At 42.5% G+C, this 23,541-nt stretch overlaps 1 protein-coding gene across 1 annotated transcript in view; it reads left to right on the plus strand.

Moving 5' to 3' along the window:
* The first annotated feature begins 6,997 nt into the window (after positions 1 to 6,997).
* LOC147628734 (rhamnogalacturonan I rhamnosyltransferase 1-like) overlaps positions 6,998 to 23,541 on the plus strand; it is a 44,791-nt gene continuing 28,247 nt past the window's right edge. The window contains exons 1-6 of the mRNA XM_086813967.1: positions 6,998 to 8,104; positions 8,370 to 8,437; positions 8,542 to 8,630; positions 11,721 to 11,886; positions 11,974 to 12,263; positions 12,340 to 12,544. Coding sequence (XP_086670093.1) covers positions 7,747 to 8,104; positions 8,370 to 8,437; positions 8,542 to 8,630; positions 11,721 to 11,886; positions 11,974 to 12,263; positions 12,340 to 12,544 — 1,176 coding nt within the window. The 5' untranslated portion in view covers positions 6,998 to 7,746. The remainder of the gene's footprint in view (positions 8,105 to 8,369; positions 8,438 to 8,541; positions 8,631 to 11,720; positions 11,887 to 11,973; positions 12,264 to 12,339; positions 12,545 to 23,541) is intronic.

The raw sequence follows: 23,541 nt of genomic DNA on the forward strand, positions 1-23,541 counted from the left end.
AACCATAATCTAACCAACCATGCCAGTGACATAAGTGTACAAGCTATCACCTAGGTGGGTCATCAATATCTGTAGCATTAGTTAAGCTTGATATCTCAACATAAGTGACTATCTAGAATAAAGCCTCCATCAATACAGGAATCGCAACAAACTCTACCTGGATGATCTAGTGGGGGACAGATGGTTTGTTGTGTATCATAACAACATGATCTGAGGATGCTCTATGCACTGCCAATGTGTTGGCGAGGATAAATTGGGTCTCTCACCTTATGGATAGCCACAATAGTGTGTGATGACCAAGTGGTGGGAAAGCCCTCTAAGAGGTCCTATTAAAAATATGGGCTAGGAGGTCGCTTGCATAAGAGAGGTGCTCATCCATAAGCCCTTTGTGATGTTATGGTTAGCCATTCTAAAGTTCTATAGCTTACATATAGCCTTCACCACCATGTCTCTTGTGAAGAAGGTGGATGTGGTGGGGAGTTGGATGTGGGAGGGAGGGTTGGATGTGGGAGGGTTGGTGGGGTATGTGGTGAGTGTGCATATGAGTGCCAAATGTGTGGTATGTGATGGGGGTGGGTAAGCATCTCTCCCAAGCCTCATTATAATTCTCGCTTAGGAAGAGTTAGTATAAGTCCTTATATTATTTATGACAATGTGCTCATTTCTTATGGCAACTAAGGTACCGGTTAATCCATTCAACATCACCCTTCTGGATTGGGCTAGAGGCTAAAGACGTGCACATGTGATATGGCATTCATTATCATACAAACAATTATGAAGCATAGTACCTATGTGGGGTTTAGCAGTAGTCCGGTAGGTATGTGGAAAACTATTGATTTTAGCGGATGTGTGGATGATTATTGTGAGCTATGAGGTGAGGGTGGTGAGAGGTGCATATGAGTCTACACCCAAGAGATGATGGTATGGTTTATTTGCATAGATAAGATCACAATCATGGGGTGAAATAGATTTGGGTGTAGTGTGAGATGGGTGATATCTATGATGGGGTAGGTGGTGTGTAGATGAGGGGAAGGTGAGATAATTGTGGTCTGACACCCAGTAGGCTACTCACTCTTGGTCCTAGAATTGGGGTCCCTAGGTAAGAGGATCTCACCTAGTCCTAAGAAGCCAGTGAAATCCTCTCAGAGGGAGTTGTGTATGGAGACTTTCTCTGGTCTTGTGGAGCATATAGTGAAGAATCCATGACAAAATAGCATACCCCCACATAGATGCATCTCGAGGCTATAGTATCTAATTAAACCCACATGTAGCAAGCCTCCTCATCTCTCTTGACTATGCTAACAATGTGTGTCCTAATAAAACCTCTACTCCTCTTGATCCCCTCACCCCTTCTGATGTTCAAGTCTCCCCCCAATAAGATGACTCCCACTAGTATCCCAGTACATGTGTGTCCTAATAAAACCTCTACTCCTCTTGATCCCCTCACCCCTTCTGATGTTCAAGTCTCCCCCCAATAAGATGACTCCCACTAGTATCCCAGTACATGTGTTAGTCCCCTCTCCTGACTTTGGTGAATCCATGTGTAGAAGATGATGTCCTGTACTTTGAAATTCTCCTTGAATCCCCCAATAAAGTCCCATTGCATTTTTTTTTGTCCTATGTGGGAGTGAGATCATCACCAAGATAATTTTTTCTCACCTTTGAGAGCTACTTGAGGATCCAAGAATGCTTGCCCATTAGTGGTGTCCTTGAATTTGAGTAGTAGTAGGTGGGCACATGTGGTGTCATTTCTTACTCTCCATGCATACATATATGGTGTACCTTCTATGCACATCTTCTGACATAGTATGGTGGTGTCTACCTTGGTAGACTCCCTTCTTATTACCCAACCATACACACATGTAATGCTTGAATCTTCCTGCTTTTATTCTCCTCAATTGTGTCATGAGAGTAATAGTGGATGTGTGTGGTGTCATGTGTCTCCTGGTGGTGACCTCTGTCCACTTCTTCTCAAATTATTTCTTAACTACTACAACCTAGCCTTGTTCAACCTCCCTTTTGGTCTCTTCACAGTGTCCTCCTAGAGGTTCACTTTGAGGTCTGCAAATTCAAAGAGGATGGAGGGGCTATTTTCTCCTTCTTCCTTCTTGCAAACCTATATTTCTCCAAAGCCTAGCAATCTCTTTCTCCTTCTTCCTTCTTATAGTCCTATATTTCTCTAGAGCCTAGCAATCTCTTTCTCTATTCCATCTAACTATATAGTATGTTGTTCCTTCAGCTTAGCCATCTCCTCTCATATTTTTCCCATCTCCTGTTTGGGGAGAGAGAGAGAGAGAGAGAGAGAGAGAGAGAGAGAGAGAGAGAGAGAGAGAGAGAGAGAGAGAGAGTTTTAATGAGGGTTTCTCATATAATTGTAGGTGTGGAGATGGGATGAATATTCGAGAATAGAGGCCTAAAAGGGAGTAAGGTTTATTATAAGTGAGGCCTCTCTAAGGGAATGTTCTCTCTTCGATAATGTTGCGCCTCTACCATAAGCTCCACAAGATACCTATGTGTGTCACATCTTAGAGGTCCCTCTAAAGGCATGTTCTCTCACTAATCCATCACCTCTTCTAAACATCTATTGAGTTGGCTATGCACCATCTTTGTTATCTTTATGTGTAATATTAAATATGCGGCATCGCCATGAGATACTAGTTCTTTAAGATTGAATTTTTTATATGGTCTATCTATTAGAAGCTCCACAAGATACCTATGTGTTAAATCTTAGAGGTCCCTCTAAAGGCATGTTCTCTCACTAATGCATCACCTCTTCTAAACATCATTTGAGTTGGCTATGCACCATCTTTGTTATCTTTACGTGCAATATTAAATATGTGGCATCACCATGAGATACTAGTTCTTTAAGATGTAAAATTTTCTATAGTCTGTGTGTTTGTAATCATAACAGTCTACATATATCACATGCATGTAATAAAATAAAACATCATTTCAAGTTAGATATTTTTATACTAATTTTAATTCATTGTATAAAAAGTAGTTTCCCTAAAGAAAGGTCAATAGCGCACAAAGTGTGAATGTTTAAACTTACCCAAAGTGTGCACTATAAGACAATCGTAATACCTATGTTGATAAAGGATATAATGACAAACTAATAATCAAAACTCTTCTAAAATATGTGCTAACAATATAGCAAGGCCATGCACAAGCGTGCATAAATAATATGTACAATATTTTGACACGTGGCCAACAAAATAATATGAGGAGATAGTAATATTCTGAGATGATCCTCCATGTGCAAAACGCGCACTGCTCATCGCCTATCTCACAAACATAAGCACATTAGTTGTTTTAATTAATTACCCTTCTCTACAATTAGTTCCTACGATGAGAGTATCATTATACACATCATCTAGCATGGTGTGTATATTGCCACTTGTTACACTTTCAATTACCATGGCACATCAATTGCATAAACCACTTGTTACGCTTCGACCGTGTGTAGTTGTCTAGCATAGTCTACTTGTTTCACTTGACCAGTACTTGTTACACCTCAACAACATACACCTGTCAAGCATGGTCTCAAGCTATGCTAATAATAGTAGGTAACCAATATTTAATGCGGGATCACCCACCATGATATGAATTCACTAGGATGGCACACTAGTGTTCGGGCATCCTCGTACAACTAAAGGGTGAACATTATGTAACATCCCTCTTGCTTGGATAAGCAACTGACCTCAGTTGCATGTTTGCTTATTATGTGAGCAAAGGAGATCAATTGTCATACAATATATAAATTCAAGTATCTTTTCTAATTATAACAAAATACATTGTATTAAGGACTTCTATGTGTAATAAATTCTAGTGTCCCATACCACAAGAAATTATCACACACAGATCTAGAGATAAGTATGCATCAGAATCCTTTACACAGGATTAATCTCGTGTTTTATACCACAAGACTAATACATAGTGAAAATTTCATAAAGTATAGTTCAAGATGGAAGGGCCAGCTCTTTCAAAAAGTTTTACTTTTGATGCGTTAAAAAATCTCCTTGAAACTTACAAAAACTCTTAAATATTCAAATAAAATAAATATGCTACCTGAAGAGCCGGGGTAGTCATCGTGGTAGTCTTGTTCTTCATCATCATCGATCATATTGAGTCCTTTTCTAATATTGTTAAATTTTTTCGCTGGAAAAAGGAAGCTTGAAGCACAAGGAGTACATGTACTTGAGGGATCTATTACCCTTTGGTTTGAGAAGGCAAAAGGGAGAAGACCTTTGGTCAAAGAAGAGAAGCTTTGTCTGAATTTTGAGAGAGTCCTTGGATGTGATTAAAGAATGAGGGCAAGGAAAGAAGGTGTAAAACCAATCTTCACTAGACCAAAACCACCCGTGTCGTTGAAAAGTGGTTTTAGCAAATTGAGGATGGTTTTCAAATCCTTCTTTAGGGATGTATGGAGCAAAGCTTGATAATCCTTCTCTTATTCTCAGATTTTCGGATAGTCGCCAGTGGAGGATTTATATAATGAAGGGTTCATGATTTTTCTCTTCTTTCTCAAAAGACAGTCTACGATTTCTTTTATTAAGAAGGCAATTTTTTTAAAGAACTATTCAATTGCTTTTAATTAGCAGAGTGGGCGACGCATCAGCGTAGGCGCAAGTAGGTTTTCCTTTTCTCCTTCCTCTCCACGGTGGTGGCGGCATCCAATTCTTTTTTTTTTCCCCTCCAATTGGCGACCGTCAATTTACTCTTTTCTTACTACACAACGGGGTTCTTACTTCGAAGAGGAGAGAAGACTTCGTTTATTTTAAGGCTTGAATAGTAAACAACAAAATTTATGGTTTCTTCTTTTTTTTCGTTGGAGCCCAGGCGACGACTTATGGAGAACCCTTCTACAAAGCTTAAGAGAATAAGCTTTCTAATATTTAAAGGCTTATTTTACTATAAGCTTCTAAAAGCTTATAACCTCTCGATAAGCTTAAAGAACTTAGTTTTTTAAAATTACTCTCCTTAAGTTCCAAGCTTGAAAGCCAAGCTTGCGTACCCTACAAAAAGGAAGGAAGGAAATTTTACAAAAGCAGAAACAATTTCAGTAAGTCCACAAAGGCAGAAACAATTTCAGTAAGTCCACAAAGGCATTTTCTTCAACTCTTTTTACGACCTCTTCAACAAGTTATTATTTGGAATTATTTCAGCATCAAGGAGTTATCATCTACATTGGATGTGTTCTTGGGTAATATTTTCAAGCTTTTGAAGATTTTTGGATCCATGGTTATTATTAGTTGATCTTCAACATCAACAAAATTTATTTTTCCTACTTACTCTTTCGACATACGAGCTTCCAACTTCTTATAAATTGCGGGTGATAGCTAAGTATTGTTATTATTTCAACAAAATTTTCACTTCTACATTTAAAATTTACAACCTTTATCTTTCCACATCCCTCTTTTATCATAAATCCTCTATCGCCAACCATTCAAGAACAACTTCAGTCACTTCAAAATCAGATTATTGTTAAGAAGAAGTCGAGGATGGATTTAGAAGACAGGTTATCCCACAAAAAGAGGCATAGACATGTCAATGCTACATCTTCAAGTTCCGATAGTGATCAAATTCAGAGAACTGTACAAGATCTCTATGACCCAAATTCAATACTTGAATTTGCCATGCTCTGATACCACTATTACACCAACATACGTGGAGAATTAATTAATCCATAAATTGATAAATAACAAAAATAAACCATAGATACCATAGCATAACTCAAGAGCAGCTAGTTGGGGCATAAGCCGAAACTGCTTCAATAGGTAGAGTGGAACGGCCTAGCTAAGCCCATGATGTTGGGCCCAACAATATGCGGCTCACTACGAGCATGCCCTAGCGCCATGTGGTGAATGTCGCTGCCAATGTTGCCTACACTGTGGATAAGTAGAGCGAGAATGCCCTATTGCTGCATGGTGAATGTTGACACTAATGTCGCTTACACTTTGGACAAGTATAACGATGAATTAAAGTGTAAATAATTATATGCCTTTTTATTTTCTGATGCATGTTGATGTCTAAGTTTAGTGGCTCTCTGGATTTGAGTCCTTTAATTGTTTTACTGGTCTTTCTTTTGTTGAGACTGTTAGATAGGATCGATACATAGTAGTCGAGTTGGCTCTTGCTGCCTTTAGCAACAAGAATCACAAGATTGGGGCTACTTGTATCATCTCTTTAGGCCAGTGGGTAGATCGAACCCCGGTTTGTTAGATAGGATCGATACGAAGTATTCGGGGAAAATATTTTAAATATATCTATTGAAAAATGTCTCTCTCCCGCCAAATTCCTTAAAAGCATTATAGCCAAATTCCTTATGAACAATGTAACCTTATTGAACGGCTGGGATTTATCCTCCCAACGACCCCAGCCCATGAGACGGTTAGGTGAGGGCACAAAAAGTGCAGTTTGTGGAGCATCCGTGTGGAAACGATGTACACGTGTCAAAGTCAGCGAGTGTGCGAATTGGGTGAAGGAAAACGCTGAGAAATGTGAAGTTCGAAAATTACCTCAGCAGCTGAGAGGAGCGGTGTTGACTCTTGAGATACGCTTTGTGATTTGTTTGGCGGTAGGTGAAAAATAAACGGCCCACGTGCCACCGGCTCTATGAATCCCCTGGGAAACGAGACGGAGACAATGGACGGATAAGATCTTACAACGCTGTAGTGAGTTGTACTGTTGGGAACCGTCCGATCTGCGGTGTACGGAGATGTGTGGGAAACGCGTTTGGCGGCAACTTTGGCCATGCGGAATGAATCCACATGCTGCCACGTAGGATGCTCGCCACGACAGAAATACCGGTCCCTGGTCGTACGGCAAAACTGCAAAAAAAGGGTCTAGGAAGATATTTTTTAATAGGAGCACACTAAATAATTCATTTTTCTGCGAAATTTATATATATATAAATGGGAATATAAAAAGCTTTTCTACAAAATTGACAAAATTGGATTTTAAAGAAATTAAATTTATTTTAGAATGTAGGAGCAGCACCATAGGAAGTGCCGTAGCCATTGCCATAGCTAACACTCTCACCACCATCGTCAACTACACACACACACACACACACTCCTCTCTCTACAAAATTTGCGTTCTTTCTCTCTCTCTCTCTCTCTCTCTCTCGGCAGATTTTCCGGCAGAAGGTCAGCAGCAAGAAGAAACAGACGCCAAAGCAAGAAGAGGACCCTCGCAGAGCAACCGCAGAAACTAGAAAGAGGGATATATTTTTTTGGCAGAATTTTTTATTTTGGCGCGCTAAATAACCGATTTTTTTTTCCTTTTAAAATTGACGGTGGGATGTTGATGTTGGTGATGATGATGATGTATCTTGCTGTGGTGTAAATCCAAGCGCAAAAACAAACCCATTGAGTTGTCGATCCGCGCGCGCCCCAAATTGGCCACCACGGCGGAAGGTTGCTTGCGCCTGGCCACGGCGGGGCTCTGATCAAACCATATGCTGAAGAATAATCGTTGCACACTACACAATACCCACATCCCTTCCATAACGTGAGGGAGAGCTGTACCCGCCATAGCCACAATCTTCCGAAACCCTACTGCGCTACAGACTTTGTGAAGCAAAGATTCTGAAACCCTAACCCGCACGAACAATTTACCTTTTGATCTTCACTGGATACATTTCATGTGCCGTATGATCATACATTATATGTTGCCGTACCATACATTACATGTTGTCATGCATCATATATATGTTGCTGTACCATAGACCTCTTCTACTCTACGATGATCCAACATCAGCCCCTACCGCCCCCCCCTCCTCTTCCTGCATCACAGAACAGCAAAGCTTCCACCTGGATATGGTGGCAAGACACAGCCTTGAAGCATGCCGTCCTGGAGAATGCACGCAGCAGACCGCGGCAATCCCGGATGCAAGTCTGGCTTATCCGATTGAGCACCAGTATCCTCCTATGGACTTGCCTCATTCAACTCATGGCTCTGGGAGAGCTTTGGCACCCCCGCCTTCTCAGAGGATGGCCACCTTGCTTTGACAGACGCCACGAATCGTCCACCCTCAACGGCAGCCCATCTTCCACGCCCAAGCCTCTCTTTGCCTCCAAGCTCTCACTGCTCCCCTTTCCCAGTAAGTTCACTCTCTTGTATATTTGCATTCTCCTTTTCTGTTGTGAATGATTTCAGATGCATTTGGCATTTCTCTACAGCCTTTTACGTAGGAACCCATGATTGCCATTGGCTTTGCAGTATTCAAAATTCCAATCCAACAAGTCCTATGTGAACTGTATATGGGCTGGTCTTCAACAAGGCATGCCATTGCATTTCCATCACCACAACTTGATCACCTCTCTGAATGTTCCCTGTACTTATGCCACCCTAACTTTTGAACCCAGGACTATACAAAAGCAATGGCTATCTGTTGGTGTCTTGCAATGGTGGACTCAATCAAATGAGAGCAGCAGTATGTCTCAGAAAAAAATGCTATTTTTGCAGCATGGATATGCAAGCATCTTTCCAACTGGCGGTTCTTGTCTATTACCTGAAATGTTGTTATTTACATGGCAGATTTGCGATATGGTGGCCATAGCAAGGCATCTGAATCTTACTTTGGTAGTACCAGAGCTTGACAAAACCTCATTTTGGGCAGATCCAAGGTGAACACTTTAGATATGAGATTATTTGTTTACATTTCACTTTATAGCAAAGTCAGTGTTTTTGTTAGAGACGTTGCATGCATGGTGTGTGGTTGATAAGTACAGGTTCACTGGATCATGAGGCCACATCTGCATCAAAACTAAGGTGCATGGTTGTGTGGTAATCTATGTTTGTGGAGTCATGCTTATGCAGATTCTCGAGACTGTGTTTTTGTACAGCAGTTGCATCAGATTTTTCATGAGGGTTAAGACAATCAGAAGAAAAATTGGGAAAACAGGAAGCATGTGCTCGACGTCATTACAGTCAAATAATCGGCAAACCCAAAGGAAGGAAGATCAAGCGAGAGTGGATGAATTGTTAGAATCTGAGAAGTGGGAGGTCAGTAGCACCCTTGTAGGTGAGCAAGGGTAATGTTGGTTGTGAAGGGCCCAAGATGATAATGGGAGAAAATGGCCATGGTGGAACCTGTTGAAAGCTCTGGAGTTACAGAGGCCAGAATGAAAGAAAAAGAAATGAAAACCAAGATCTTGGGAAAAGGGAGTCCTGAGCAAGACAAGGAGGAAAACCCTAGGAGCAAAAAAAATTAATATACATTGGGATCCAGAAAAGGATTGGAAAGAGAAGAAAGATTTGAAGAAGATACAATTCAAATCATAACACACGGGGGAACATTGCCCAAGGCTATTGGATAACATATTCAGGACAACACACCTTTGTCAACAAGATTTAGAAGCGGTCGATCTAGAGAAGGAAAGCAGCCTACCCAAAGAAACTGGCCATTTCCAATCGGGAGGGGTGCCATTGTATTGATGGTTGATGCCAGATCGGAGGAGCTATCATTGATGGTGGAGCTGGAGTCAATATCTTACTCAAAGCAATCCAAAAGAAATTCTGGTGACAAAAAATGAAACACACTGCATATAATGTTCGGATGACTTTTTGTAGGCTTGTAAAGCCAGAATGTTGTGTACATGATGCTAACTGCAGGGATAGTTGACTTTGGAGGTTAGGAGACCCAAGGATTAGGAAAAGCAGACTGATTATAAGTGTCAAGGATTATAAGTAATAATAGTTCTATTGATTGGAACAACGAAAGGTTGGATGAGGCTTTCTGAAGGCTTAAGATGCCGATGCACTTGTCTTAGCTTTATTGGAGCTTGGCAAACCATTCGTGGTTGAGACCGATGTCAGTGATTTTGTGATAGGGACAGCTTTGTCCTAGGACGGTAAACCTCCTGCTTGTAAGAGCAAGAAGCTCAGTGAAGCCCAAGGTGCTCTACCCTACTCGGGAGAAAGGCATTTATGTTGTGGAGACACTATTTGTATGGCTTTAAATTCATAGTTTTAACCGTGAGTAGGATTGCAGGGGTGAATCAATTGAGTTTCACAGAGATTGGGATTGATTTATATATGTGGGATTGTTGCATGCGGAAGCTTGGAATTGAATCGTTAATTTAGCATTTGAAACTTGATGATTTGCATATGAACAAATGAAAGAGAGACAGTTGAGAGTACGTATTGGGTCCCAAATGACCCTTTGAAGGGCCCCCACTGTGAAGGCGTATTTGCTTATATTTGAAAAAATAGAATAAAAGTACATCTCAGAGAATATATGCATCGAGGCCTTAGCCATATTCATTCATTCATCAATCAGTCATCATTGGGTCATTGAGAACTCAGGAGCAATGCTACCATTGAGTATCTCTATTCAGCATTGTATATATTTCATGTTAGTAAACATGGTAGATTAGGTCATCTCTCTATTGTGTATTGAACATGAACAAGAAGCATGGTTTAAGTCTTTGATTAGGCACTAATTAGTAATCGCAATCAATCAATTCATAAACACTCTTCTGCCAGCACCCATGTTATAGCGGGATTGTTGTCCTTATGTAATTAGAATGATGACTCCGTGGGTAACTATCTCGAGACTGGAAACAGGGCTTGGAATGCCTATCCTGGTTATCGTCCTCTACTGCTCATGCTCGTAATGATGGCCTCTGTAATATCAAATGGAAGGCCTATCTGTCTAATTGCAAAGGATTAAACGATTCAAAGAAAGACTTACAGTTAGTCACCTGCACTTGTAGATACCTAATCTTTTGCCATTGTGTAATTTCTTTAAGCAAAACCTCTGTTCACAAGCCCCCCAAACTGTGAAATGAATGCTAAAAAGTAACCAAATCAAACCCATCTCCTGTGAACCTCTGTCAACATTAGAATACTGCTGCTGTTGGGGTTGATCACACTGCAGATTTCCTGCCGATTGGAGCCGCCTATGTGCTGAGGTAGGGGCTGAAACCAATGACAAAGATGCTGAAGAATGGGGATTGGGGGGGACTTCAAATAATCCTTCATTTGCAAGTCGGCTGCATAGAATCTGCTCGGGCTTCTTACGACATGCTTTTACTCACAAATGTTATGTTTTCAGTAATTTAATCACGACGGCTGAGTGTAATGCCTTACCTGCTCTGTTAACACTTCTGCCCTGCCTGTTTGGGCAGCCTCTCTGTGATGGAGGCTTCCCACTATCTGTACAGGACCAAAAGCATGCGAGGTTTACCATCTGAGAGAAGACACCCACTCTTAGATATCCCAATTTTGTTGGACAGGTCCATCAGCACAGAGGATCCTTTTTGATCTCATTGGGTCTCTAGAGGAGACTGTAAGGCAACCACGTAACCCAGTCTTTGATGGATAAAAGTTTCCCTCATCTCACCAGAGACCAGTGATTCTGTGGTTCCCTTAAAAAAAAAAAGCTTTCTACCAGGATTGTGACGCTTACGCATTTTCTTTCACCATACCACTAGTCGTCATGTATTATTTTTGGTCTCATGGACCAGTTTAGCCCCCCAATATATACAACTTTTGTTCTTTCTGTCTCCAATCTTTTACGTTGTATCTATAAAGTAAATTGGCTTCAATGGTAAGAAGCCGCTGAATGATGAGCTTTGCATGATATCAATGGAAAAGAGAAGCTTGTCTTTTTATGTTCCAAATTTGATGCATTGATATTTAGGCCTTCTGGACCTCCTTTCCCAATACAATCACGGCTATAATTTTTATGTTGAGCTTGTGGGTTTCAACAGTGATTTCAAGGATATATTTGATGTCAAACACTTCATAGCATCGCTACGAGATGAAGTACGGATAGTGAAGGTTCTTCCTCAGAAATACCATGAAAAGGTCAGGAAAGGTGAAGTTTTATCCATGCCTCCGATTAGCTGGTCCAATGAGTCCTATTATCTAAGTCAGGTTAGTGAACAATCCTTGCTATTGTGAATGCTTCATGGACTGGACTAGCTGGGATGGTAAGAACACTAAGTATTTACATCTTTACAGATACTCCCCTTGGTCAAGAAACACAAAGTACTCCACTTCAGGAAAACTGATACGCGGCTGGCAAACAATGGCCTACCTATTTGGATGCAAAAGCTTCGTTGCCGGGTCAACTATGAAGCACTTAGATTCACCCCTCTACTTGAAGAACTGGGTCAAAATCTAGTGAAATTTCTTCAAGCAAAGGGTCGGTTTCTAGTCCTTCATTTGAGATATGAAATGGACATGCTGGCATTCTCTGGCTGCACGCATGGTTGCACCGATTCAGAGGCAGACCAATTGACCAAAATGAGGTTGGATGATGTGTATGTTGGCTGTATGATATACCTCATTTGACTATTGCAGTTGCTAAATTGGTGACCCTTTCAGGTTTGCATACCCATGGTGGAAAGAGAAAAATATCAATTCAGTTCAGAAGAGACTGGATGGTTTGTGCCCTCTTACGCCAGAGGAAACTGTTCTTGTTCTAAAAGCATTAGGATTTGATAAGGACACTCAAATCTACATTGCTGCTGGGGAAATTTACGGCAGTGAAAGGAGGATGGCTCCACTGCAAGCTGCTTATCCAAACATTGTACGTTCAATCTTCTGAGGATGAGTTTGTGTATTCTCCATCTTGTGTGTGTGTGTGTGTGAGAGAGAGAGAGAGAGAGAGAGAGAGAGAGAGAGAGAGAGAGAGATTTGTGAAAATCTGTTGGCAAAGTCGCAAGCCAAGTTCTGCAAAAAAGTTGCGGGAGGATTTCCTAGGGTGGTGGCACAGGCCAACAAGAGACAAGACACCACAAAATTTAGCAGACACTATCTATGCTATCACCTCTATTGGATTTCTCAAGAGCCATGTTATTGTCCCTTTTGACACACCAAAGAGCAGAGATGACATACAAAGCTCATTAGAGCTGAGAGAGAGAGAGAGAGAGAGAGAGAGGCTGTCTGTTGCTCTTTTAGGGTTTCGAATTGCTGTTTTTTTCTGTTTTAGGGTTTCAAATTGCTCTCTTACTACTGTTTTAGGGTTTTGAATTGCTGTCTGCTGCTGTTTTAGGGTTTCGAATTGCTGCTTTCTGTTGTTTTAGGGTTCCAAGTTGCTCTCTTACTGCTGTTTTAGGTTTTCAAACTGCTGTTTTGTTTTAGGTTTTGTTTTTTGCTGTTTTTTGCTGTTTTAGGGTTTCAATGTGCGGTTTTAGGGTTTTGAGCTGCTGTTTTAGTTCTGAACTGCTGTTTTAGGGATTAAACTGCTGTTGTAGGGTTTGGGGCTGCTGTTTTAGGGTTTTGTACAGCTGTATTCTGCTGTTTTAGGCTTTCAGCACAAAGAGAGAGAGAGGGAGAGACATGAAAAAGTGGGAGAGATGTCGACTCTCAATGAAGATTTCATTAACAAAACAGTGGCTGCTTTGGGTCCCGACATTGACAACGGCGAGATAGATGAACTTTGTGAGCTAGGCCTTTCTCAGAGGCCCAAATGGTCTAGCGGTGACAATGAAGATGAGGCTATGGTTGTGGCAGCAACCTCGGAGACAAATATGCCCTTGTTGGGTGATGGGTCAAACAATGTTTGTAATGATGCATAGGTAGATTGGGATCTCTTGTTGGATTTCACGAATTCCCTTCTTCAGGAATATGTGGAACATAATGGCCTGAACCTCGGCAGTTGGTGCTTCAGAAAGTGCCTTTGTTTTTTGAGGGCCAGTTGGTGCATGCTGTTGCATGGAGACCCTTGGTTGAGTTTCAGGAAATTCTTAAGCATGAATGTCCCATTTGGGTGGAGGTGGAGAATTTCCCTGCAATGTATTGGCCCCTACTACATGATGCAATGCAATCTTTGGGAAAAGTCTTGGTTCCGTCTCATTCTAGGTCCGACAATCGCAATAGATTATGTATGCTATGGAATACCGCTCGTCCCCGTCCCCCATGGTTGCGCCTTAAGTCACCTGGAATGAGGTGTATGCATTTCAAGCTCCTTTGGGGAGCTTTTGTTGGACAATGTTTTCAATGTGGTCAATTGGGGCATGTCATGGCTGAGTGCAAGCTCAATGACAAAGATCAGGGGGTGCCTGTGGAGGTGGAGTCTCAAGTGGGCAAGGATACTTCTTACATGGTTGTGGAGCACATAGGCAATACTTCTGATGTACAACATGTTGATGTACACCAGGTTGAGGATAGAGGAAAACAAGTAGTTTAGGAGGAGGCTCCTTGGAAAGATGTGGTTAATCGTAAAGGCAAAAAGATGGATGAGTCATCCGGCCAAGGGGAAATCCGGAATTTGCATAATCCTCCTATTACTTATGGTCACCGGGCTACTTCACATCAGGGTGGTGCTCATTCTCGGGACCATCAGCCTTCTGTCTAGGGATGTGGATCTCTTCCTACGCAATATAATTTACACCCTCGATCTACCAGGGCTGATGAGACTTCTTCTTCTCTGGCTTTTGATAGACAAGGCCGTGTTGTCACCCTTTGGGATAGAAGGTATATGAGTGAAAGAGGTGAACAATGGAATCAACCCTCTTCATCCGGTCAACCATCTTCTGGGGTTTTGCAAAATGCTTTTGCAGTTTTGGGTGACTATATGGGTGATGTATGTGCAACATTGGTTGCTAATGAAAGGTTGGGCAGGCTGCAGCCTCGTTCTCATTGACTTTTTTTCTTGTCTTTATGAAGTTGGTTCACTGGAATGTGCAGGGGATTTCCTCCCGTAAGAAGCAGTATGTCTTGTGGCAAACATTGTTGTCTCTAATCAATGGGATGTTCTTTGTGTGGTTGAGCACAAACAACATAGTCAGCTGGGTGCTGGCTTTATACATAGAGGTTTTCATGTTTTCGTCAATGGACACCCTTTCACCTAGTCAGGGGTGATGGTGATTGTCCATGATCGTTTTCAGCCTTCTGTTGTGTATCAAGATGTACATGGTAGATTTATGGTTGTGGAGATCACTTATGAAGAACAACTTCTTTGGTTGGTTGGTGTTTATGCTCCCCATACAGTATGGGCTCATTGTTCTCTTTGGCAGGATCTGCAACAATGTTTGAGGTTAGGAAAACCAAGTTTTCTCATGGGGGATTTTAATATCTGCTCTTCTGTTGATCAAGCTAATTCGCCTCACTCTATAATGGATAATCTGGAAAGGCGGATTTGGGACTCTTTTATGACTCTAGTCCTTAAACAGGACATTTGGTCCTGGCTGCATCCTTATGATTCTGGCTTTACTTTTCAATCTTGCCGGTATCTTGGTACTTGGAGCAAGTTGGATAGAATGTATGTTATGCACGATGATTTATTTTTGCCTAAGATATTGAAAGTGGCTGTGGAGAGACAGCTATCAGAATGCACAGTGGAAATGAAGACAACTGCTGTAGAGAGCAAAACACAGAATGCACAACTGCTGTAGAGAGCAAAACACATATGAAAGAGAGAGAGAAGCTGTGTAACTCTCTTGTATACACTAAAAAAAATCATGAAATACAACTAGAAAGTGTGGGGGGAAAGGGGCCATTTTATATGGCCCTAGGCTCTGGTCGGCCAGTCTAAAACAGGCCGACAGCAGCAAAAGCTCACGACCAGCCCTGGGCTTGCTCACAACTAGCAAAAGAGCGAGTCGGCCAGGTGCCTGCAGTCGGCCAGGTGCCTAATCAGGTGGGGTAGCACATCTACAGTCGGCTAGCAACAGAAGTCAGTCGACAGGAAAAATGGAAAAATACATGGAGAGTGAGGAAAAATGGGGAAACACTAAAAATGGGCGGGCACACCCACAATAGAGGCCCTGGTGTAGTGTACAGACAGGAGATGACTGCTAACACCCCCTTTGTTGTCTAATGTTCAACGCCTTGCTCGTCAGTATGGTATTCATCAGGCCTCGAAAAGGAACACTGTCCCAATCTTTATTGGGGGCCTTGCAATCTCAGGCGGCTATATCACCGGGGAATGATAGAATGGATACTGTTGTTCCTTGGCTCTCTCGTAGAGTTGTTGAATGTCAGGAGACAAGTTATACGAGGGCTAAGTTATCTGCACGGTTGGAGGCCCTTAAGGATAATAATTGTCAGACACATAAATTTTATGCTCCGTTGCATCCCTCTTATACTAGAGAGAATATTGTGAGGCTTGAAAGTTCATTGGAAGAGATGATTTCAGAGCCTCATAGCATCATTGATTTGTGTGCAGTTTTACCAGGAGCTTTTGGGCACTCCTGAGGTGCTATCTAATGATGTTCATCAAGCACGCACTAGTATTCTAGCATTGGTGCAACATCAAGTGTCTTTGGACTCGACCACATTTTAGATGCTGATATTATAGAGGAGGAGGTTGGCTTTGTGCTTGCTCATTTGCCCAAAGACAAGAGCCTAGGTTGGGATGGCATTACTAATAAATTGTTTCCAAGCATGCGGATCAGTTGAAGGGTCCATTGATATCCATTTGTCAAGAGATCTGGCAATCTGGAGCTATGCTTGATTCTTGGAAAGTGGGGGTGATTCGGTTGCCAAAGGTGCCTTCTCCCTTTGCTTTAAAACATTGGAGGCCTATCTCTTTGATGGGTTGTATGTATAAGGTTTTCTCTAAGGCATTGATTATGCAAGGAAAAACAAAAGCAGGAGGTGGTGATGGTTCAGTTGGATTTGGAGAAAGCCTTTGATCATGTCAGCTGGTCTTTCCTAGCTGAATTGATGCATTCTATGGGTTTTGGGCCACGTATGTCTCATTTGATCTCAGCCATGGATCTCAGTCTCGGATTATGATGAATGGTGGAGTTACATCCCCAATGTCCCTTACTTGCTCTCTGCGGCAAGGATGTCCGTTGAGCCCTTTGCTATTTGCTTTGGTTACCTATCCCATGCTTACTTTGCTTACTTTGTTGCCTCAGGAGGGGGATGTGGTAGGGCTAACTTTGCCTTCGGGTCAACAATTGGTGGGTCAAGCACTGGGCTGATGATTCATCTATGTTTCTTAAAGCCAACAAAGCCAACGTTGAGAGGGCAATGACAGCTTGGTCTTTGTTTGCGAAAGCTTTTGGGTTGTATATAAATACCCAGAAGTCAGCCCTTCTTAGTTGCACAGAGAGATTTACAGGAGCTTGGTTGGCAGGGTCATGTGCCACGTGGGACCATTGTACGTCACTTGGGCTATCCTATCGGGGTGGATGTCACAAGCAAACAACTTTTAGAATGGATCTGAAGCTGTATTGGGGATAAGTCTGTGTACTGGAAGTCTTAGGCATGGCCTTTCACACCCGGCTGAAAGTGACACAGTCACTATGCTAGCTATGCTTTCTTATTTCTTGCCCTTACTTAGTCTCGAAAGGCTTTGACAGCTCTCATCCAGCCGCTTCGATTCATGTTGTGGAAAAAGAAAGGCAATAATCCAGGGTTGACTTGGGTTTCATGGAAGCATATTACCACCCCGAAGAGATTGGGAGGGGTGCCTGTGTTGGATGTTTGGGTACACCTTATTGCCCATAGGTGGACTTTACTTTAGGCTATGTGTGTTGATTCCCAGCCATGGATAGATATGGCTGTTGCATTTCTGGAGGATGTGGGTATTGTGCATGGGAAGACCCGGATTGTTGCATCTTGGTGGGATGTTCTAAATGCTTCACAATCTGTGCGTGTATGTGCTTCTCCTTTGTTGGGTCATTTGGTTAAATCATGGAAGGAGGTGTTATGGTTTACTTCTTGGAGACCTCCAAATTCTTGTCGAGATGAGAACTCCTTGCTTGCAGAGGTGTTGGCCACCTCTCGTGTGATTACTTGGCCAGAGAAGAATAATTGTAGACAGCAATTCAATCGTATGGCGAGACTGGGTGTTATGAGGATGTTAGATACTTTGTTGCATCGGCGGCTCTGAATGTTATCATTCCGCCGTGCTTGTCATTGATTTCGTGTGCCCCGAGGTTATAGGTGTATTTGGTTGCAGTTGCAGCAACAAGTGTAGTCTCTGGGATGCCTTCCTAGGTTGGATTCTTCTCATGCATGGGATGATTGGGTGTTGGGTCGCAACACCAGGCTGTAGAAGGCTTCCACTTATGTTGTATATCATCTTTTGGTCCAAGAGAGGAGATGGCTTGCAGAAAAAGCTAATAAAGTATGGACCGTTAAGAAAACGGCCTCCTGGTGGAAGCGCATCCTATTCTGTGGTTGGCATTCCAAGCGTCCTTTTCAAGGCAAAATGTTTATTTGGTGAGTCATGGTTGGGGGCCTGCCTTTGGTCACTGCCCTTCATCTTCGGAGACTTTCAAATGGCAACTGTTTCTTCTGCCAGGGCCCAGACTTGTCCAGAATCTAGTCAGCACAGGTTTATTTCTTGGCCGGTGGGTGGCTAGATATGGGAGTTCATCTCTTCACTGTGGCAAATGGTGACTGGACATAGTTTGTCACCCAGGCAGTGGGTATTTGGACATGATCAGCCAGGGGGGAACAATTAGCAACATGAGGTCTTTGTTTTCTTTCGATGGTTGGATCTTTGGCATAATTGACTCATGCGAAATGCTTTCATCTTTGATTCACAATCAGGGGTGAAAGGTCATGTCCAGTGTGTTCGTGGTCTATTGCTTTGGCAAGTTTCTTCTTTGATCGATGCACATGTTATCACTAGGGCGCAAGCTAACCCCTGGTTGCTCTTCGTACGGTGGGCATTCCTCATGTGGTCTTTTAGTTTGTGTGGTCTGACGGCCTCTATGTACATGTTTGTATATCTGGTCATGCGACCTTTTCTTTGTATTACATTTTCGTAATCTAATCAACCAACCATTACGAAAAAAAAAGGGAAAAAAAGAGAGATTTCTATTAACATCTGTAGAAGGACAAATGGTCTATGACACCCAATACATAAAGACCATGAAGGTCTTATGTTAAATCTGTAGTCTGAAAATGAAAACAAAAAAGAAACACCAAAAAGAGATCTGGATGTTCATCTTCTATGCCACCAGAAGATGCAACATTTACAATAGTGCCGGACTAGAGGCCATCAGATGTTGTTACTTGTGTAAGAGTTGGTTTGGGTTGGTGGCGGAAATTTTGGATAAGGGCTTATCACAGAAAACAGCCCATTTGCTTTCCTGTCATTGTCGTGCTACATGATTGTTAGCAAGTTCATTCTCTTTTGCTGGGGGGGAGTTCATCTGCAATCCATATCTTGGACCTTGGTACCCTTCCTTGATTGCTTAAGTTTATCTACCTTGTTGGCTCTGGTATCAAAGGTGACCATTGTGTCATGTGCATGACATGCTCATGTACCTTCTCAGGAAAATCCAGAAGGGGCAGCCAGAAAAAAGAGATGTGAACCAGGGATCTTGGAGCAAGGCTTGGAGGGCATGAAAAGGGTGCTGTCGGCTACAGGACTAGGGAGTTGACTGTACCAGTTTTGGCGGCTGCAGCAAGCGATTCAGCGTTTATGGAGAACAGGGCTGCCCGACCAGTTTTATGGAATATATGCCAATGCTGCTGGCCGACCCGCAGTCGGCCAGTTTCCCTTGTATCAAAAAGGGGCTACAAATAGCCCATGTGCTCATTGATAGAATCATTCTCTCCCTTATGGAGTGGATCAAGTTTAGGACAGATTTTGGGTGTGTTACACCTTTTGTATGAAGGCAGCCTAGGGCTGCAGATTTAGGTACCTTTTTGTACCATCAGAAATATACTGAATTTCCAGCGATCTCTCTCTCTCTCTACTCTCTCTATGTCTGCATTTTGCATCAGCACGTTTGCAGGAGTGTTTAGGGCTGAAAGAAGACCCCCAGAGCTTCCGCATGTGACACATTGCATGTTTGCCAATTACTTCTTCCTTTATTATTGCTAATCCTTTCCATTGGATTAATGTTGGAGTGCAACACGCAAACTCTGCCAAGTATTAAATCCACCATTCTTTTGGTAATCCTCCGACGAGGATTTTGAGAGCTATTGGCTCCCTTTGCTTGTTTTCCTCAATTTCTTTTGCAACCACTGCTTGAATGTTATCAACTGTCTCTTGCAGGCCTCCCTTTACCTTATCTTGCATCTCTTCTTTGAGTTCTTCTTTCATCTCTTCCTTTACCTTGGCAATGATCTCCTTTGCTTTTTGGTCAAGAGTTGGCGTGTTGTGGAAAGTTGAAAGTTGAAAGGTGCTCTTCAATCTCACAAACCCATCCTTTAAGCAATGCGATTTACTCTAGTGGGTATGTAGTTAGCTCATTTGAGTGGGTTGTGGGGCTATTCTTGGTGTTGCCAAAGCAGCTGCGAAGCTATGCTTCTTCGGCATATTTGTTGGAGTTGAGCTAGGTGAGAGCTGTGTAGCGTGGGCCGCGTTTTGTTGGAGGGGCGAATGTGACTGGCTATAAAGTCTTGAGAAAGTCATTGTCCATTGCCTTTGAACTCATGATATTGTTTTGCTGTTTTTTCTATTGTAATCATCCGAAAACCCTAACCCTAGAGTTCTAAACTCCCTAGGATCATGCTAGGCTGAAATCTAGACTTTCTAGCACTATACTATGCTAAAAATGAACAAAAAGCTGATGCAAAACACAAATTTAACGCAAAAATGCAAATCCTAATTTTACTTGTAAACCCTAAAACGCAAACCCTAATTTCAAAAACCCTAATTCAGTTTGCACAAAACATAAGCTAAGAGCTGTTCTAGGATGACGTAAGCTCTGATACCTATGTAACATGCATTGCGGAAGCGTGTTCATGATTAACGCTAAGCAAAGAAGATTAATGCTGATCTTATGTTTAGCAAAGACAGAGAAGAGAAGGAGAGATAGACCTAATCTATTGGATATTACCAAAACATGCTATATATACAATGATCTTACTGATTCAGAGCTTCATGATGCATACCAAAGATCCCTGTGGCCCTCTACTTGCAATCGAACAAGAGAAGCTCTTGATGATCCACCACTTTGTCCTTGTTGCCTTGTAGACTCCTCTTGATCTTTGAATGATGATTCTAATGAATGCCTAATGATCCTATTTATAGGGAAAAGGTATGAATTCGTACTCAAGTCGGTTTTGCGTATTTTTCCCACAAAACATTGTCCAAAAAGTCATATTTTGTGTCCAAAATGTGTCCCAACCATTGGGCTATGTTTTGGGCACTTCCAGGAGGCTATATGGCTATAAAATTTGCCCCTAAATCTGCCCATATATTTGCTAATGAGAATATACATGTCTATGAGCATTGGGATTAACGGATACACATGACATGTATGGCAAAGCTGGCATGTCCTGTCCTCTGGTGCAGCTGCTCTTGGCCCATATCTGGTTGTCTCCACTCTCAACTGGTGGGATGAGGTGTGGATCTGTCCAATTGCACACTACACCCTGAATGAGAGATGTGTATCCATGTAGTGCGGGTGTATGATGAAGCCATCCTCTGTCATGTGAAGAAGATGGTCTCTGTAGAAAGCCATCTTTGTTCCCAGGGGTTGGAGGGGTGGATGTGTCACGTGTATCCCGCACTTGGATGCCACGTGGACATATTCGAACAAGAAGGTGTAGAACCTGGAGTGGAAGCTGGTCCCATGTGAGCCTAGTCCGGGACGAGTTAGCCAGGGTTCCACTCTATGCATCCGAGGTCAGGTGTGCATTGTCCTGCACATGTAGCAGTGCTAGTCTGCGCCCTGAGTCTCCCTTTGGAATGAATTCAATGGTTCTATGTATATGGTATGCTACTGGATGCTAGACCTCTGTGTAGGCATGTAGGTTTTTGCATGTAGAGATGGGGTCAGCCCATAGGGCTACCCCAAGACCATTAATGTGGGCATGGGGGAGGTCCCCAAGGGGCCAGGAGGGCCCCGGCTGTACCCACCAACCATGTGTTGGGTTGGAAGGGGCTGTCAGCCAGGTATAAAAGGCCAGCCTTGTTTTCATTCATTCCATCTCATATTTCACAAAGTGCTGAAGAAACTCAAGGGCCCGCACAGCCAAGGGAGAAGCTAATGCAAGGGTGAAAGTTGAAGATCAAGGGTAGAGATTTATGTGAGCCAAACAGGTCAAGGTTCAATCTTTATTTTCTGATTTGCATCATTCTAATAAAGCAAATACACCATTCGTTGATGGGGGCCCTACAGAGGGTATTTGGGACCCAATATTGTGTCCTCTCCTACTTTCGCTTTCTCTCTCTATTTTTTGTACATCTACTTTAGTTTTGTGCGCTATTCTCGTCGTGAAAGATTTTTGAATTCTGAGCATTGAAGTTAACCGATTCGACCCTGAAGCTTCCACATGTTACAGGATGCCAGGTCCTCTGAGTATCCAATCTCACAATGTCCTTTGTGATCACCCTATTCAGGTCTGTGTGGCTGAGAGAAAGTGAAGGGGCCTCTATGCTGTACTGAATGGTGGGAGTGCCCCATCTACATGCCATGCATACCAAACCAAGCGCTCACTTGTGCATACCAACACTGCTCAAGTGCTAGGTGTCTAGAGGACTCTAGGGCAAGCGGGAGTATCTATCTAGTGGGAGCTCTCATAATCTATGCGAGTATGTCATTGTCTGGAAAAGAGCCGCTTGCACAATCTCATGTGGCACTGAAGGCTTACTCCTGGTCATGTGTGAGATCATCATCACTAGTGGCCTCTCCATCGGTTTCCACCCATCATATACCTCTCTTGTCACACCTGACTCCCTTCTCCGTCTCCTTCTGTGGTATAAATTGGGACCCCAAATGGGAGCTCCATACAATAATGCAGGTGTGACTAATGTGTCAAATAGCTAGAGCTTCATCCTCAGCTCTTGAAACTGTATCTGTGAGCAATGCCTCTCAAGTGAGCCCAGAGCTATGTGCCCTCACATCAATCTGGTTTCGGCTGCCTTTTGCATAGAGAATTGAGGCCCGAAAAAAGTGATCTCAAGATATACGAGAGAGAGAGAGAGAGAGAGAGAGAGAGAGAGAGAGAGAGAGAGAGAGAGAGAGAGAGAGAGAGAGAGAGAGAGAGAGAGAGAGAGAGAGAGAGAGAGAGAGAGAGAGAGAGAGAGAGAGAGAGAGAGAGAGAGCCATGTGGCTGATGTACATTTTACATATAATATAAAACACCATTTCATGAAAAAGAGAGAGAGAGAGAGAGAGAGAGAGAGAGAGAGAGAGATTTTATTAACGTCTTCCAAAAGACCGAACTCGGCCTATGAGACAAATCGGTGTACCTGTATGGGGTATCCTCTGTCATCCCAACAAAATGAAAAAGTACTGAACTAAAAAGTTGAATCTGGGTGTGCAATAAGTACAATGAGTGGTGAAGGGGATGGAGCTCTACTACTAGGAGAATGCAAAGCTATATGCATGGAGTATACAATCATGATATGCAACCTAGCTAGCTCCATCCTGTACCATACTGGGGGTATAAAATGGTATACTTCAATGAAGGGGGTATACATAATGGCATATGAGACCAAAACTGAGAGTACATCTGAAGTTGGTGTCTCATCAAAGAGAACAACTAAATGAGACTAAAAAGTACAATAAACTGATTGTCTTACAGTTATAAGAATAGAATTGTACGACTCCGAGATGATACCGAAGAAAGTACTAGAAAATAGTGGAAAATGTATATCAGGTAGATCCGTGTATGCTGATCAGTTGAAGTGTTGTTGTATCTCCGCCATGGAGCTGT

This window comes from Cibotium barometz, chromosome 19 (assembly GCF_041138505.1).
Source record: "Cibotium barometz isolate CiBa-2024 chromosome 19, ASM4113850v1, whole genome shotgun sequence".
In the NCBI taxonomy this organism is placed as follows: Eukaryota; Viridiplantae; Streptophyta; class Polypodiopsida; order Cyatheales; family Cibotiaceae; genus Cibotium; species Cibotium barometz.